Source organism: Sabethes cyaneus, chromosome 1, assembly GCF_943734655.1.
Source record: "Sabethes cyaneus chromosome 1, idSabCyanKW18_F2, whole genome shotgun sequence".
Classification (NCBI taxonomy): Eukaryota; Metazoa; Arthropoda; class Insecta; order Diptera; family Culicidae; genus Sabethes; species Sabethes cyaneus.
Genome location: NC_071353.1, coordinates 2244376 through 2264015, shown reverse-complemented (window position 1 = coordinate 2264015; position 19640 = coordinate 2244376). Strand labels below are relative to the sequence as shown.

Genomic DNA, 19640 nt, shown 5'->3' with positions numbered 1-19640 from the left:
ATACCTATCCATATATGAATCACAAGAGAAGTTTTGGAGTCACAATTCAATATTTCCATCCTTACGCCTGAAGCAAAAGCCTTCAGTATAAATGTTTTTAAAGACTTGAACCCTTCTTTATCGACAGACTTCGCCATAGAGTGCAGGACAACTACGGGGCAACGATCCTACTGACTCTAGCTCAGCACTGCTCAGTTGAAATTCGAATATACGACGACTGGTTTGTTAGACCAGCATCGCATCTCGAAGATAGCTTAGGCCTAGATAGGGTGGTTACCGGTTACTTTAATACGAAACAATATCTAGTGTTGTGAATTTCTTCACAAGTTCAACAAGCAAGTCGTCGTATGTTCGAATCTTGGCTGGAAGAGGCTGTTAGAGTCTTGGATCATTGCAAATGGTGGTTTATCGGCTTCGGTACTAATGAAACACCATGTTCGGCATCGCGCTTCCGGAGAAGCGGATTACAACAATGCGCCCTCTCTAGAAGTATTCTCCGTTTACGGCCGTAGATAACACCCGCACTGATTTTTGCTAAAAAGAAGTCATATGGAGTAAGGAGGGGTAAAAGGACGATGGGGTAAAAGTGCGATTCAATAATTTATCAGTACAGATTCCGAGTAAATTGATTGCATTGGCATGGGTGGGTGACTACTTTGACAGCTTGAATCTATCGTAAACATTTCTTGTTTATGAAGCATAGTTGCTGAGTGATGGGCAAATGTTATTTTAGAGCGGTTTTAATGTAATATTTCCTTATACAGCAAATACGATATCAACAGGAGGATAATTACTTGTCGAAAAATTGTAGCAGCGTTTTACATCACTCACGTATTTCTTTTAACAATGCGGTGAGAACAATTTACAAAATATCTTTCGTTTTTCCATAACCCGCCAAGCGCTTCTAGTGGGGCAAATGTTCGATTCACGGACGGGGCAAAAGAGCGATTCATGGACGAAGCCAAAATGCATAGGGAATTTTATACCGGTTTAGGTACTGTATTACAGATACTAGAAATGCATCATCTGCAGGATACTGTGTGCAGATGCAGGCTGAAGCAAAACAGCGTCATCCGCTGGTGATACAAAAAATAAACGTTTGGTAAAGTTTCGATTTGGTGAAGGCGGCAATACACCAGCGAAAAATAAAAAAGTTGCAAGTCCTTTTTGAAATTGATCGCAGATTGAAGGTATTATGGTTTTGTTAGCTACTGTTGTGCCAATTTCATAGATTTAAGCTAAGCACTTTTGCCTCGCTGTATTTTGCCTCGTTAGTGGGGTAAATTGCGATTCGGAACTTGATCAGAAAAATTAATAATTTATTTTGCATAACACTATTACCCCAAATGGGTAATGAAATGGAGAGAGTTACCTGGAAGGAGCGTCAAATATAGCTCTGGCTCTCTCAAGCTCCCATCTAGCGCCTGTCGACGGTCGACGATAGCGACGGTCGATGGCCTTACCCGGAAATGCTTCATATACTTACTGGAGCAGCTAAGCTAGGAGGTGCGAACTAGAGCGCCTGTTCTCCAGGTGAGGGGCAGCTCACACAGCGTCAGTCTCGGAACGGGAGGCGGAATATGAAATGCTGTATCCCGCAAGCTATACCTAAGATGGCAGACCCATCAGCGAGATGTAGATGTAGTTATCACGACCCTGGTGAGGTAGTAAACCGAAAAACTCAATTACCACGAATAACGAAGAAAAAAATTCAGGACGGAACAATCGGTATAGGACACGGCAAGGGACAAGGAAACGATTAAGGGATAATGATTGGAAACTTGCTACCTGGAATGTCCGAACTCTCCATGAACCAGCAAGGGCTGGCTTGCTTGCTCGAGAGCTGCATCAACTCGGAGTGGAGATCGCTGCTATTCAGGAAGTTCGGTGACCAAATTCCGGAGAAAGGGAGTTCCGTGCAATAGACCCTATTGCAGACACTTCTTTGAAGTACCACATCTACTACAGCGACGGCAAGAAAGCAGAACATGGAGTCGGTTTCGTAGTGTTGGGAAAACAAAAGCAACAAGTTATCCGATGGAGGCCCGTAGATGACCGTATATGCGTGTTGAGGATTAAGGGCAAATTCTTCAACTATAGCCTAATCAACTTATACGCACCGACAAATGATAAATCCGATGATGCTAAGGACGAGTTTTACGACAAATTTGAGAGGACCTATGGAGAGTACCCAAAACACGACGTGAAAATCATCATCAGAGATGCAAATGCTTGACCAACAAATCACAGAACAGCAGGCAGAAGGAGAAGATATAAATGGACTGGAACTCCTGGATAAATGGAACATCTGTGGTTCCATCGAAACAGCTGCGAGAGAGGTGGTAGGCACGACGCGTGGAAGACAGCGTAACAGTTGGTTTGATGCCGAATGCCAGAGAGTGACAGATGAAAAGAACCAGGCCAGGAGTCGGAAGGCCAGGAGGAGGAATTGTAAGCGATGATCAAGCTGTGGAACCACCAACACAGGAGGTTAAAAAGGCAATCAGAGAACTGAAAAACGGTAAGGACGGTAGCCCGGCTGAACTTCTAAAAGCTGGGAGCGAGCGGCTGTACGAAGCAATCCACCGGATTATTGTCAGGGTCTGGGAGGAGAAGAACAAATGCCGGAGGAGTGGTTGAATGGCCTCATTTGCCCAATTTTCGGACATCGACTGGAGTGTAAAAACTATCGAGGAATTACATTGCTCAATTCTGCCTACAAGGTGCTTTCCCGTATCCTGTTCTGCAGACTGAGGCCGTTAGTGGAGTCCTTCGTCGGCGAGTACCAAGCTGGTTTTCGTGAGGGTCGCTCCACGACGGATCAGATGTTTACCCTGCGTCAGTTGCTAGACAAGTTCCGGGAGTACAACTTGCAGACACACCATCTGTTTGTGGACTTTAAAGCGGCGTACGATTCAGTTAAACGAAATGAGCTGTGGCAGATAATGCTAGAATATGGTTTTCCAACGAAACTAATTATGCAGATTCGTGCGACGCTGGACGGATCCAAATCATGCGTTAGAATAGCGGGTGAGACCTCGGCTGCTTTCGTGACGTTGGATGGACTGTAGCAAGGGGATGCACTCTCTAACCTACTATTCAACATTGCCTTGGAAGGTGCATTACGAAGGACACACGTGGAAAGGAATGGAACTATCATCACGGAATCTCACAAGCTTTTTGGTTTTGCGGATGACGTCGATATCATCGGAATCAACCGTAGAGCAGTGGAAGACGCCTTCAGGCCTTTTAAAAGGGAAGCGGCGAGATTGGAACTTGCCATTAACACCACCAAAACGGTTGTACATGGTTGCTGGTAAGGAACGTGGGAGCCTAAGTGGTGTTAGTGCCGAGGTGGAGTTCGATGGGGAACGATATGAAGTAGTGAAGGAATTTATATACCTTGGTACACTCGTGACATGTGACAACGCGAAGTGAAACGATGAGTTGCAGCCGCGAATCGGGCTTTCTACAGATTACGTAGCCAGCTGAAGTCCAGTAGTTTGCAAATTCGCACAAAACTGGCGCTGTACAGAACATTAATCCTCCGGGTGGCCCTTTACGAGTGCTTGAGGCATAAAATTTTGCGATCATGCCCGACGAAAGAGTAGTTAAAACTATTTTCAGCATAGAACCAGGAAGAGGCTATAGAGTCCGAGGCAGACCCCGCACCCGGTGGGTATGTGCTGTCGAAGACGATGCACGTTCAGCTGGTGTTCGTGAAGATTGGAGAACGGTAGCCCAGGACCGACGGTACTGGAGGACCATAATTCGTTCGGCGCAGGATCGGTAACGGACCGTTGCCACTAAAGTAAAGTAAGTATTACCCCAAATGATTTATAGTTGAATGTGAAGATGTTGAGTTATTGCGTCAATATAAAATATATTTTACTGTTGTGCTTCTTTATATCTCATGAAAATTGATGACAACTTCAAACGTCGCACTTGTGCCCCACCCTACTCTAATTGATTTTTTATCAAAGAACTTGTTCTTAACTAATTTTGAAATAAACAAATCATGGATTATGAACCAAACATTTCAATCATACTGGGCGGTCCCCGAGTGTAGAGAGACAATTGGTACTTAACCATCTATTCGTCCGTCCTGTTGGCAAACGATTTGGGTTATTATCCTATTGTGCAAACGGACCATTCAAGGAACGTACGAATTGAGGACATTTTGCGCGATGCCTGACTGATTATGCAATTTTTATGACGGAACTTCTTCCCGTGAACGCTCGTGGGAATACAGCAAGTTGACGCGATTTGCTGCAACGACGATGATGACGATTATTTTGACGATGTGCAATGATGATGGATGGCTACGAGCTGACGCTTGTGTGCTCGCTTGTACCAAGCAAAGTTTTTTTTTCTGTAAAAGTGCCATATTCAAACAATGCACAAGAATATGTCGACATCCCGCCAGTGATTGCATTCCGCTAGTGTATATGACATGCAACGAGCATCATCGGTGGAATGCGCCTTGTCCGTGGCGTGTCTTGTACTTTTTCGGTTCTTTCCGTTCTGATTTTCTGGCACATTCCATGTCATGGCAGGTCTTTGAACTGCTGCCTGTCGGTCTCGTCAGACGCCATGGCCGCCGTTAGATGCGCAGTTCGCGTAGGTTTGTCCAAATTAGTGGAACGTGCGGCATGTACAGCGATGGCAATCAAACTGGAGCTGGTTAGACACAATTATATTAACAGCCAACTTGTGATTGTTTTATATGCTGTGAGATATTTATGGGGTCACATCTGTTGTATGAGGCGACAGCGGCGATTTTGTCCCATCATTGACTCGAAACTTCGGTTTATGTGTTTTTTTCTGCTTGTGTTGATGAATGTTGGCATAATCTGTTCTGCTGTGAGGGAATACGAAGCAGTGCATAAAATCCTATAAACAAAAGTGTATTTTTGTTCTCATGTTACACAACAGCACGGGTGTCTTGAGCAAACAGTGTAAAGGTCGTGTGAGATGCTGTGTTGGATGCTGTGGTCCATTGCCCTAATAAAATGGTACGTGGCTCAAGGAAATTATATCCATGTACGGAAATTGGTAATCCAAATATGCGTTGAGACTTTGTTTAGGTTACACTAAATCAACATGTGGGTGCTGGTGTGCATTTTCATATTTTGCTATCACCCACTGCAACAACCAACCAGCAATCAGTTGATCAGCTTGGCAGGGCAAACAAAACCACTCGCTTCATGCTAGTCTATATGCCCGTCAGCCCAGACGGCTTTTGATAAATTTATTTGTTTGTAAACACATTTGCTTGTCGCGTGTTGTGTAAACAAATGGAAAAATTTTCTCTGTATTTCCAATGGTGTTCTTATGCAACTGCAGCATAACAAAATGAAATCGTAACCTCAACAAATATTTTTTCTCAAGTGCGGTTTTATGTTACGGAAAGCTGAACAATTCCGAGCAACCGGATTGTGCTGCTGGAGGGTAGTTCTACGCGATCCGAATCAGTTTAAACGTTAATATTTGATTGTTAGTCAACTATTGGACCTTGAACATCAAACTTGTTTGAAGCTAGTTTGGATGTTTCTGTTGCGTATGCCTCGAAAACCGGCCTATTACGAGGAAGTCGCGACTAATATGGCTAATTGAAAATTCTATGGCGGTATGCAGCAGTTTGCGTTTTAATTATGTTTTTCGGTTTCCAAGGACAACTTGCTGTTATGGTTTTGTAATTGAAACTTTAAATTGATATGCCACATTCAATTAGGAAATAAAAAGTTTTTATTGCCAAGATGAACACTGTGCGATAGCCTGAGTAAAGTCCAATATAGAAGACAAACCTCGAAATTGTTAAATTGGGAACTCTGACCTTATCAAATTATTTATTTTACGATCAGTTCATAACGAAAATAATGGATTATTCGCACGTGAGTTGACTGAAATCCTAAATTATTTCAAATTTACGGTGTGATGCGTCAAAAAGATTTGGAAAACATCTGACTCATCAAAGGAAGCCTCAAGCTATGGCAGAAAAGTAAAGCAGCTGGTCCGCAAACTCATTCAAAAGTGGAGGCTGTGGTTGCCATCCAGAAAAGGGACGACAATGGCTCGACGTTTCGAAATCCTTTGTCCAGAAAGCAAAAGAACGGGCTGGTTGGACAAGCTTCAAAGCGCAAATTATACCGAACCGTATCGTGGGCGTCATTATGGATAATGAAACGTACTGCAAAGCCGTTTTCGAGCAATCTTGTGAACAAGAATTTTATATTTCGCACGATCGGAAAAGTGTTGCGGATAATTCGTTCGATCTCGTTTACCTAGCTGCGGACTGAAAATGACACTGTCATAACTCCAGCAATTATGGACCAACTATCAACCAGGACTTTATGCAGAAGAATGTTTTACTGCAATGGTTACTAACTTCTCTGGACCAACATGAGGGTGTTTACCTTTTTTGGTTCTTTAATAAAGAGTCTTCAGAGTGAAATTGTATCATACGCAATCCACTCTATTTTTGACCGTCGATGGATCGTAAGCAAAGTGTGCACAATCTCCGTGAGTTTTTGCTCAAATGCTAGTCCAGGTCTAGCAAATACTAACATACTAAGTTCATGATGACCTGAAACAGGACCACAAATCTAAACCTATAAAAATGGATTTCTGTCTGTCTGTCTGTCTGTCCGTATGTTCCTTATAGAATCGAAAACTACTGAACCGATCGGCGTGAAAATTTGCATATAGGGGTTTTTGGGGCCAGGGCAGGTTCTCATGATGGTTAGAGACCCCTCCCTTCACTAAGAGGGGGGGCTCCCATACAAATGAAACACAAATTTCTGCATTACACGGGAACTAATCAAGCAAATGGAACAAAATTTGACATGTGGGTGTTTTTGGGGACAAGAATTTTTTCTATGGTGAATTGAGACCCCTTCCTTCTTTAGAAGGGGAATTATGACCCCTCTCCCCTTTAAGAGGGGGGGGGGGCTTCCATACAAATGAAATACAAATTTCCTCATAACTCGAGAACTAATCAAGCAAATGGAACCAAATTTGGCATGCGAAGGTTTTTGGATGCAAGAATTTTTTCTATGGTGAATTAGGACCCCTTACCTTTTTATAAAGGGGGGGGGGCTCCCATACAAATGAAATACAAGTTTCCTCATAGCTCCAGAACTAATCAAGCAAATGGAACCAAATTTAGCATGTGGGTGTTTTTATAGGCAATTTTGTTTTCTATGGTGAATTAAGCCCCTCCTCTCTTTAGGAGGGGAATTATGACTCCTTCCCCTTCAATAGTGGGGGGGGCTATACAAATGAAATACAAATAACCTCATAACTAGATAACTGAATGGAACCAAATTTGGCATGTGGGGGGTTTTGGAGGCAGGAATTTTTTTATGATGGTTTGAGACCCCTCACCCCTGTGGCAGGGCGATAAGGACTCTCATACAAATAAAATAGAAATTTTTGCGTAGCTCAAAAACTAATCGAAATCGAGAAATTTTAGACTCTTTCATAAAACATTAGTCAATAACAAGACCACCAAAAACTTTCAATAGTAACATTAGATGATTCAGCGCGAAACGGCCACAGCACAGGCCACGAGTGTTGCCGGCGACCTGCCGTCGGAAGCGCCGGCCACTGCGGGGGGGCAGCCCTCCGTAGAGAGCACCTCTATCTAGGTTTATTTATTTTCCTAGATCTACTGACCTCTATTACTTTCCTTCAGTTGGGTTACCCCTGCAAAATGGTACTTTCTACGAAAAGATTATCCATCCCGTGTAAGGTTTTTCACGAAATGGTATTGTGCGAAACTCTATATTCCGCGGTTGTGGTCAACCGAGAATTGATATTCCGCAAAATGGTATTCGGTGAAATGGTTTGTAATGATGGCGAATATTTAAATGCTATCCGCTTTATTTTATCAGGCTAAGCAATATGGGGAGTTGTTTTCTACTTTACTGTGAGGAAAATTTATCTATTAAAACACCCATGGCCATGAACTCCCCAGAAACTTGCAAAAATCGAGATTGTGACAAAGGTCATCCGAGATTCACAATTTATGTACAACACAGTTTAATTAGTGGCAATACGAAGTTTGTCGGATCAGCTAGTAATGAATAAAAATGTGATGTAGAATCACTGCAGCGTTTGGTATCAAAAAGTGGAACGAATTTTTCAATAAAAGTATAAATTCATCAAATCAAGTTTCATGCTTACGGCACCCAGCCCGTTGTGGATCAACAAAGCACGCCTGTGGTAATCCGTATTCCCATTGCATAAAGTGGTGGTTTTAAGTGCACCGAAAGCCAGGCAGAAACAAATTAATACCGTAAATCACCTCGCCAAGAGTGGCGAGTTCTAAACACATCAAGGCAGATGATCTTGCTGGCAGTAACGATGAATGCCGCCGGCAGATGTGAAACTATTTACCATCGAATGGAACCTCGAGCACACGGAACGGAAAGGGGCCTATAAAAAGATTTTCCAGTTCATTACTCCTGTATAACCGCGTGCGAGCGTTGCTTTGGCTCGGCGGCATGCCGCAGTGATTTTAAACGGTTCTGAAATCTACCAATTTCTAAATTTAGGACACTTACCTGTGTGTAGCATTCAATCTCCTTGTACGGATTGACGGCGACCAGAATCGAGCCCGTGTACGTCTGTTGGTGTTGGAAATCTTATGTTAAGGAAAATATTTGAGCTGTGTTGATTGAACAAGAGATCTGGAATGTCTCGAAACGGAGACGAGCACGCTTTAGGAAACTGAAATGTCGTGTTATGTACGGGATTAAAGTTGTCAAACGGTATAATGCTTTGAAAGATTCATACCTTCGAGGTGCAAATGTTTTATCGTTAGTGTTACTGAACCACAAAAAGCAGCGCGCATTTTTCTTTTGCTCTATAGTTTGCGGCCAAAATACCTAAATATACAAATTCCACTCATTCCCTAAGGAAACTTTCGTTGTACGGCGAAAATACCTGCGTGTACATTCTTTTCCGTCAACAACGTCCCACCAGAGAAAATTCCCCCATTTACTGGACCGAGCCGCGTTGTTTGGCGTAAAAACACGCAGAACACTGATAGAACGATAAAATTCCCTTCGGGGTCGGCTGTGCCGGTATGACTCATCGTTCTCTTATGCGCCGTAAATCGCCTTTATGATCACTTCTTTGATGCATCACTTTATCTGAGCGCTGTCGTGTCATTCGTCATACTTCGCAGCCACAATTAATACCGAGCCGACCGCCATCCAGCGCTATTAACGGAATTCCATCCTCCACGACTAATCTCTATCGCCTTTATTGCCCTTTTTCTGAGAGTTAACTATAAAAGGCCTTCGGAAGACTGCAGCGCATTGTTGCATTATCTATAGCCGTAAAAACAGTGTGGATGCTTCATAAACATTGCAATCGATAAAGATATTTATAGAGTTTAACGGCTGTTACCGAAGAGCTGTCGACAGTAAACCGTGGTACTTATCGAAATAAACATCAACACGGAATCCGATGGTGAGAAACTTGTAAATGCGCATTTTTCGCTATCGTTGAATTGAAATATTGATCGCCAAATATTGGATTATCGAACCATGAATGGTGCTTCTACGAATAATTGTGGGAAATAGCAAAAAACCGCCCGGCGAACATCGGAGGCCTCAGATCTTTCCCATATTCTACTTATTTTCGAACGGCCTCGGCTGTTGCGTTAATTTCCTAATTGGGGGCACGCGGCCGCTCTGGTTGCGATTTTTCAATTTATCCAACCACACATACACATGGTCCATGGTGTGACTGACTGGCTTGGCTGGTGCTTCCTTGGAACAACGGTTCACCAAGTTTGCTCAACCAGAGGAGCTTGCATGTGAATCCAAGAAATTGGGCGGCGGCAGCAGCATCTAACGAGATAAGAAAATAATGAGCGATAAGTGAGGCACTTTTCGAGGTTTTTCGGTTTCGCTTTTTCCTCAGACGGATTGTTGTTACAAATTTATTGTTCTTTTTTTTGCCTCGGTGTTTGGCAACCGTATGGCTAAACTGGAGACGACAGTCAAGACAAATTGCGTGTGGTTGGACAAATGGTTGAGACAATTATTATAAAACAATTATCACATTCTGACGCTGTGATTTCTGTTGATAATTGGTTGCGCAATTTCCGTTGGATGAATGATTCTTATTTGGATGCACTGTTTTATAATTTATTGCGCGTTGTTGCAGTCTTATTTGTTCTTTTTTTCTTATACATACAAATGAAAGAATTTTTCAAAAGTTTATAGGATATTGGAGAAGAATGCACAGGTCTAAACATATCCTTTGTATTACATTTCCAAAAAAATCGCAAAAAGCTATGGAAGCTAATTTTGTTCTATTTGCAAATCAAAACATCATCAAATAATAAAGTCAGGTTATTTTTGTTAAATTGTTAACAGAATATTACGACAATTGAGGGCAAATAAAATGTGTGTGCAAAATTGTACTATTTCTTGAAATTTTTATTACTTAAGGGCAGGGATGGAAAATCACTGAGTTATGAGTTATTGCCACACGCACAATTCGTACAGTTCATGATGAACAGTGAATCTTTCGTTTTAGTCACAAGATTTTGTTCCGCAGTAGATTACAGTCTTAGAATTCACCCAACTGCAAAACAAAAAACGGTTACTCGTTTTGTTTGTATTGAGATTCACGCACTGCATGCGACTGTATTCGTTATATTTCTCAACGCAATTAAGCAATGAACAAACATACAAACCGCGACAAAGTATTTGTCGCTTATAAGTAGTGATGTCAATGAATCTTAATCTGTTCGCTCTTATGTTCTTGACCACTAGAAGCGATTTTTTCCATCCCTGCTCAAAGGACATCGCTGATGCAAAATTCTGAAAAAATCAGTTTTTCTTATGTATATGTATTTGATATTGATATGTATTGAGATATTGAACGAGTCGGAAAACTCTGATCCGATCTTCACACTCAGCCTACGGTGTGTTAGGTTATATAGGCCACTTGCAGAACGGTGCGGAAACTCCCAGCTTCTCCAGCCTAGCAAGGAGGTACCGTGATCCACCCGATCAAACTCAGCTTTCAGATCCGTGACAACTGCATCAATTTGCACCCCTTCATTCATGTTGCGCAGGCAGAACGAGACGAAATCGACGAGATTCGTGGAGACTGAACGTTTTGGACAAAAAAGCATGCTGGCCTGAGGAAATGTAGTGTTGACAGCTAGCGAACAGAGCGTCGTTCACGATTATCTCGAGCACTTTAGAACTTGAGCATAACGATGTAATCCCTCGATAGTATTGAACGTTGTGCTTATAACACTTCTTGTGTACAGGGAGCATTACTGATTCTTTCCATAGAATAGGGAACTTACACTGCTGGATTAAAGCATTGAACAACAGTGAGAGAGGTCTAGCGAGGACAGCAGAACACTTTTTCAGGATGCAAGATGGAATACCGTCAGGTCCGGCCACTAACGAATATTTTAATTTTCCGATGGCGGTTTCCACAATCTCCTCCGTTACATGAAAGACGTTGAGGTTGATAACTTCGTTAGGCGTGTTTCTAACTGCAGAAGCAATTTGTTCTGAGGAAGCAGGAGCACGATTAAAAGCCTGCTTGAAGTGAGTAGCAAAGAGGTTGCATTTATAGCGAGCAACGGTGACTTTATGATCGTCCAGAAACAGATCAACAGGTCGTCTTCGTTTTTCTTAGAGTTACAAATGACCAAAATTTCTTCGGATTTCTGCTGAGGTATCCTTGCATTCGTTGCTAGTTCGAGTCAGTAGGATTGTTGCACTAGCCCCGTAATTTTCCTGTACTCTAACAGCCGGCTGCGAAGTCTGTCGATAAAGAAGGGTAATGTCTAAAGACGGTATAAACCCATGGCTTTGCTTTTATCCTTGCATTCGTAGAGTATACTGTTTATACAAAAAACGGTTGTACGCTCGAAAATCACTACAGGCACGGTTAAAGTTTCGCTTGGTGGCTTGGCAGCGTGATCTTTGAAATGCGCGCAGAGCAAAGTGGGCTCGATCTCCCGCTTGAATGCGCCACTGGATCTGCTTACTAGCGTTGTTGTCCGCGGTCAACAGGGATCCCAAATACACTAACTCATCTACCACTTCTAGATCGTCGCCGTCAACAGTTACCGTCCGTGAGAGGCACGCATTTGTTTCCTCTCAGCTTCCTTTCACGTATTTAGTTCTCGACGATAGTAATCTGTTCTCTGTCTTACTTGTAAAATGTTTTTTAGCGGTTCAACATTCAACCGGCACAATAAAAAATAATCAACGCGGGACCCCAACCGGGACATTGGTCATCTGGGACAAATTTTTCAAATCCTTGAGCTTAAAAAACCTATTTTAATAGTAGCGGCGTTTTATTGCGTTGAGTGAATTCAATAATTCAGTTAATTTAATTAACAAGAGGATTGGCCGAAAATTTCATACTACAATGAAAAATCAGTCAAAAGTTTTATTTCGTACTTTGTAATGTATACGATATTTGTACATTGCACGATACTATGAAGTGTTTGTTGAAGCCATCCACTTCCCCCAATGTTTATGAGTAATGACCATATGGTTTGCCCATGTTCAGGGTACTGACTTATAGTCTCAACTTGAATATGTGAACTTTTGAAAATGGCATGGATGTCCAGATTCTTTCGTGTTCAACCTTTACTCAAAACGTCGCACAGAAATTTAATTAGTTGGAGCTTTGTCTACGACTTCTCATTATCTACTTGTCAAAGGCAATGGTACTTTAAAGGTTATGTACATTCGTCCTGGCAACAAAACAAGATGTAGGGAAAAATTTGTCACTGCACTTCCAAATACCACACGACGCAAAGTATATTGTGCCAGTGATTTTCAAAGCATTTAAAGGAAGCAATTTTCCAACCGACGTCCGGTCAACAGCGTGAGAGCGACCGTGTAAAATGTATGTACCAGAGCGAACAAAGTAAATTGTACGGCTTCCAAAAGATTCAATTGGCGGATAACTTCAATCCCTAGTCGTGACTATAGTCTAGTAAACGACCCGTTTCAGCCAATTGACCGCTCTCCAAGTATTATAGCAGCTTCTAGCGGCAAAATGCACAAGCCAATAATAAATAAACACGTGCTGCGTCGCGTTCCCGCTTCCTACGCGGGGCAGTGATAGTAAAACGTCGGAGCAGCAACACCCACGGCTGCTGTCACGAATCATAAACGGCTGTCGTAAATTTAATTGTTAAACGCTATTAGGTTCATTTGCCTAATGGATGTACCCTGTCGTGATGGGCTCACGAGGGTTAATCCCCAAGAGCACGAATTCGTTTCGCGCAAACCCATCAGTGTCAACTGTCACATTGAATCGGGATTTTTCGAGCAGTTTTTGTCCGATCCAAAGCGACGCATGCTGATAAATTTACAAACACTGAGAAAGCTGTGACAGTACATTAAATTTTACAACTATAACTTATGTCAGCGACTGTCAGCTTACTTGTTATCATCATAAATCACCTTACACAGATTTATATCTGCTACTCCCCCATTAAAACATTCCATCAAATAAGCAAACTAAGATTATCTATCCACTAAGCGAAACGTATTAGTCCATACCACTGAACACCGCGTCTAATAAATGAACACGGAATTGATAAATCGCCTCAACACCTTTTCCATCTGCCGACCAAACTATCTGCACCTGCTTGTTCGCTCGCTTGGCTGTCATGAAGTTCTGCTGCACGCACTGCACGCCCTAGCGGCTCTTATTCTATCACCCAAAGCAGAACAAAATTAATGAAAATGGAACGAAATTAGTTGAAAAATTCTAAGCCAATATATGCATGGTAATCCCATTTAATAACCGTCTCGGATGCCAGCCATCTCAAGCTTCTTTTCGCTTACAGCTGTCATGCAGACATCAGATGTTTCGTAAGCAGTTACACCCTCAATATTGATTTCCTTCCATATTACCGTTCGTTATGTTATCTGAGTTCATTTCGAAAAAGGATACATAAATCTGATCGCGTTCGTAGCGAACTTTAAGGTTGCGATTGATTCCATTCTCATCGATGTCCGAAATGCAGGTCATATCCGGAACACCCTTCTCCGGGGACGACGAGCCAACGCGGCCTGAAATTAAAAGAAGAGAAAATAAAATGAAATAACTTGGGCTTGGTTAAGATATCTTTCGGAAAGGTCGAACACGTGCCACGATTGTTAGCACCTACGCACCACCGTGTAGGTAGTCCCTGTTTATTAGGTGACATAGTTTTATATCGGAAGGTCGCTAAGAGATAAAATTTCAGGTTCAAAAACACCTTTACAGGATAGAGTTTTACGAATCGCTTTCAGCAAACAGCCCAGCATTTGTTTTATTTGCTCTGTTAATATATGGAATAACAGCCGATAGAAATCCTGACAATCTGTTAAGCTGACATTTCAACCATTGCATCCACAGATAAATCGCAAACCGAATAGCCAACCGCAGCCACTAAGTCGTCATGGAGTGTTACAATGTGTTCACTTAAGTCTGATTTGTGTCTTGTTAGGTTCAAACTAACTATGGCACTTTAGGTCCAGTGGCTGTCCGACGAGTATCTTATTATAATATAACGATTAATCAGTATATTATGGCTGAACGTTAGAGCCCTGCACGAGAAACTAGAGGCAATATTTAGATCGCAGTTGCTACAAGCGAATCAAACCGTTCCACGTTCCAGGGAAACACGATTGCAATGTCTAACATACCCATTCAGCCGTCCAAGTCAAGATAGAGCTGTCTTTTTATTTACATAATGTAATAATAAGGCAATAATTATACTGAAATACAGAATTGCACCCGATCGCTGGCGAATTGATCTTGCTGTGCGAATTTCGATTACGGACCCCTGCCGTTGCCGTCAAACTGTTAAACAACATTGTAGATCGTATCATGATTTTCTCACGAATCTGTCCAAGTCTTATCATTGCTCCAACCAATCCGACCACTTTCAAAGTAAACCGCTACTGTCCATATCTATCAAGCTCCCCTGCCGCTTGACTGTCACAACCGACTCAGTATAGTCGGCCAACGAAACCCTCGGCAAGCGCACAATTGTGTAACCAGTCAATCAGAGAAACCGCCAACCCAAATAAGACTGTTCATATTTTGATTTAGTGCCGAATCCAATTCCATTTAACTGGCAATGACTCAGCAGGGAAGAGCAGTGGCACGTTTCCTGCGTGCCTTTCGAAACTCCAATCGGAAAGATGTAATGCTTCGCCTGCCAGTTAGTTCTCGTATTGTGTGCCATAAAAGAGCGATTAAATTACACCATCGTCGGTATCCAAGCGACAGTCGGTCCTTTGACCCCGACCACCAAGCGAAAACTTTCCCCAGCTCAATATCATCAAATGAATCCTTCTCGCTTCGCTGTACCGCCGTATCATCCCCGATTGGGAAATTCCGTTTTGAGTCATCCCAGCTAGGGACGCGGAATGAAGCTGCGTTTATGACAAAATTTCGATAAGCCGGAAAAAGGTTTGACGGAAGTACGCCCACTTGTTTAGGAGGTGTAGTTGAAGAGCGGCAAGAGTTACAGGAAGCTGCTGAAAAGTGTCGGTTTAGGATTACCTACTATTTTACTGTCAAGCTAGATATGTTGATTTGTGGGCAACAAAGTGCAGAACATGGCTCTTTAGGAAACATGACACATGGAAAGTTTCTTAGCAAAAGTTTTGGTTGTTCAGTTTATAAATTCCTGAGCTGTCGGCTAAAGAATCCTGTTGGTAGATCTTTATCTGTCGAAACAAATAAAAGACAGCAAAAATGAAAATTTTTAGCACCACCCTAACTCAGAAAGAAACAACTTATGCGGCAAATAAAAATAAGTTTCGGAAAGTAAGAGATATACAGATTTAAATTTCGATGGTACTTTTTTCATGGGATTGCTGTTTATAGATATGCTATATGTTTTATAGCTAAAAACAACAAAACATGTAAATGACATTGAATACATACATACTAGTTGCATATAATAAGTTTCTACATTGAAGCGTTTCATTCAGTGTTTGCAGTCATCAGTAATGAAAGATTCGGTTAACAGAACAAAACATAACAGACTATCAGAATAATTAATAACAACAATTCGAAACGATCAAAAGACATCGTCAAAGTAAAACACGTTGAATACCCGAAGCTGTCAACTCCGGCCTTCTGGAACGGGTAATGTATTCCGTTGTTGTAGCTGCAGTTTTTGCCACAGCCCCCGCGCTGACAGACTATGTATAGATACCGTCGACTCGAGTGAAATTAATTCGTCGGGTAAAATTTATCACTGGCGACTGGCAACCAATCAAGTCGCCCTTTGTCGTCCTCATGTAATTTATCAGTCGATGCAAAACCTCTAAGTGATTTACTGGAGTTGCAGAACTCCGCCAGCAATATGTGGTAATAAGTTGGTCAATGGTATCGCTGAACCAGCAAATGAGAATAATTTTACGAATGATGCAAGCAGATTTGGCAACTACACTCTATTTTCATATTGAGTGGAAGTTGTAATAGTTTCATTATCTTTTTGCTAAAGAAACTGACTAAAGAAGTGACAAGTAACTCATTTTCGGTTCGTCGAAACCAAGTGCGCATGAATCGCGACGAAAACTTCTAAATATTTTGCTCGAAAACTTGCGGAGTATCAATCGATGAACGCGGCAGAAAATATTAACTCCAGCAAACGGTAACAAATATCATCGTATCATCAGGAAATCGATCCGTGCTGCCTAACGAAAACACCAGGCAATCAAATTTGTATTGTACAGTTCATAAAATCGCCTAAATGTTGAACTCGAAAAAATATTGTTGGAACTTTTTCTAGCAACTTTGAACAGAGTCACGCACAACAATCATCGTTGAGCAAACTAGGTTTAATGATGACAAGAGGCCGCGAGTGACTGAGCTCCGATGTCATTTCTTTAGTCAGTTTCTTTACTTTTTGCTTCCTTCATTGATACTGAATTAGCACCAGGAACAATGTGTTGGTATGCTTGTTCAATGAGATCACTGAACCAATGCTCTCGTCGTGTTGTACTAATCAGTTTCGCAACTACATAAAATGGAATCGAAGAGCAGGCCCTAGGAATATGTAGTAGTAAGTTGTTCAGTGAAATTCTTGAACCAGCCAATGAGAGTATACTATCTAAATAAAATTGGTATTGCGTGTGTGTCATTGCAAGCGAAATCATGAACGAATGATAATATTTTTATCCAGCTGAATTTTGTTAGCTGTCGAATGAATAAATTCAACATGCGAACGGATCGCCATTGCTAGAATGTTCGGAATACGTTGCAAACAGATAAAGATAGTGTGGAGATGTTTCTCGAAATTTTGATAGCGTCTGTTTCTGACGGTAACCTTCAAAGAACAGTTTTCGTTGTGTACCTATTTATTTTCCTTACTCCCTTTTGTACTTTATTTACCCAAAAACGTATCTTTATAAATAACAGCTCTACGTATTCCTATGTTAAAAAGCTGAGGGGTTGTGCACAAGACACGACTGTCTCTGACGTAAGTCTCTTTGTAGCTATAGTAGGATGTATCCATATATGTAATAATACGATTCTTTTTGGTAAATTTGGATGTCTTCGTTGCCTTATCCGGCGAAGCAGCAACAGCCGAAGCTGCTTGTAGCTTGTAGAGTTTTGACTATTATACGCGATCAATCAAAGCTGAGTTCTATATAAGCGCTTTTTTCATTAAATATTTCCTAGCAGCCAAATTTCCTACGTTTTTTCGTGCGACGAAGAAGAAAATATCGACTAATCGTTTCAATTTCCGTCATTCATAAAATGAAAATAACTTACGCAACGCATTGTCGTTATTTTGCAGCCGGGAAAACTTGCATGACCAGCAGAAATGTTGCAGAATAACATTTATCATGCCGTCCTACACAAATACATGCGCGCTAGCTTCGTAAACATTATTGTGATTTTTATTTCGATGACGATGACGATGACGAAGACGATGAAAAATTTCCATGGACGGAGTTTAAAACGGTAGGACGACGAATTTTAGAAATAAAGTCAGTTGCGTAATTTCAATAGAATGCTTTACTAATCGCTTTTTAGTGAATTCAAAGTGCACGAATCGGAAGGTAAATGTGTTTGAGTCAAATCAGCACAAGAATTTTTGTGGTATTCATTACATCTACCTATGAAATGATGAAAATTAGAGTGGATTTCCTTAATGCGACGGGAATCAGAAATAACCCCTATTAGGGAATAACTAATTTTGCATTGTGTGTCATAAAAATCGCTGACATTTTTAGTAATTTTGTTGGATGGACGGGAATAGGCAGTTAGTTACGACGAAGCAGCAACATACCCTACTTATTTTATAATTGGATCATCTTCTTGAATTCCTTTTCCTCCAAAAGTGATCAATTTCACCCGAATTTACGGTACCTACTATCAGCTGCTTGCAGGCGGTCCGAGAAACAAAGAAGAATAATTCCTTCCAGCCGACGCAAAAGCCTTTGTACGGCGAAACGATTGCATAGCAGGCCGGTCGGACAACTAACCTTGAAGCGAAAAGCGGTGAGGACAGGTTTCATCCCAGTCCAGTCGGCAGCTGCTTGGGGTCGTTCGAATCGGCATACCTTACGTAGACGTAACCGAGGGAGACACAAAACAAGTTTCACTATCGTTTATTAACACTAGTTGAAAAGTGTTAAAATTTTAGTTATCTCCCAATTTAATAAAAGCGAATGAAGTTATCATTCCGTGTGTCGTTACATTACTATTGTTGCTTTGTTTATTAGGACAAGGCACTACTCTAGGTTAGATTTTTTAAGTTTTTTGTCAAGCAGTGTGCACAGCAGGAAACCGCAAGACTTAAAGCCCAGACACAATGCATATGGATTTTAATACGTTGTGGAAATTTGACAATTTTTTCATGATTTTTTTTTTTCAAATTTCTGAAACGTAATAATTATGTCTGAGCCTTAAATATACCCTTAGTCTGATATTCGCTGATACACGATAAAAACAAGTCTCACAGTAAGAAGTCTTTTATTGCTTGTCGCCATCCTTATGATTGATTTTTGGCACAGTTTTTTCACAAATCAATTAATTTTACACTCCCAAAAGTTAGTTAAAATTATTTTCTGCAAACTTATAATTTAACTTAGGAGGTGACGCAAAGCACGCACTAAAGAAAGATAAAACTTAACGGGGGAGGATCACTTTTATGAACAGACTCCAACACCGAATGGACAGTAACTCTCGCACCGCCAGACTTGAGAGGCTGGACTAGTGAATGGGCATGACCATTAAAGCCTGCGGGGTTCCACGGATTGTATACGGATGGTCATTGTTGTTCCAACCGATACCACGCAGCGATTCCAGTGCTCCAGTGCTGACTGGAGAAATCATCAGTTGCAAATTTCCCCACTGACTGCACCATGACTGGTGCAACGGTTTCTCGTGATATCAAGCTTTTTGTTTACTTTTTCGTTCTTTCGGTTTCATAATTAATCTCGAACAAAAGTGAAATCGTACAATGTATATAACGAGAAAAAAGCCCTTGGTGGAATAATCATTCAAGGCTGGCACCCGGATCCAGACAGACTGTATAGCAACATTGTAGTCGTCCGCAATTGGACATGGTTCCATGCGCATATCCGCTTGAAGAAATCAAGGAGTAAGGA

The 19640-nt window shown here is 41.5% G+C and overlaps 1 protein-coding gene across 1 annotated transcript in view; it reads right to left on the bottom strand.

Annotated features, from left to right (window-relative positions):
* The window catches only part of LOC128741255 (myosin-VIIa), a 63549-nt gene that overhangs the window by 14314 nt on the left and 29595 nt on the right, over nt 1-19640 (bottom strand). The window contains exons 2-3 of the mRNA XM_053836936.1: nt 13969-14087; nt 8568-8630 (exon numbers count right to left, since the gene is read on the bottom strand). Of these exons, the coding sequence (XP_053692911.1) occupies nt 8568-8630; nt 13969-14087 (182 nt within the window). The remainder of the gene's footprint in view (nt 1-8567; nt 8631-13968; nt 14088-19640) is intronic.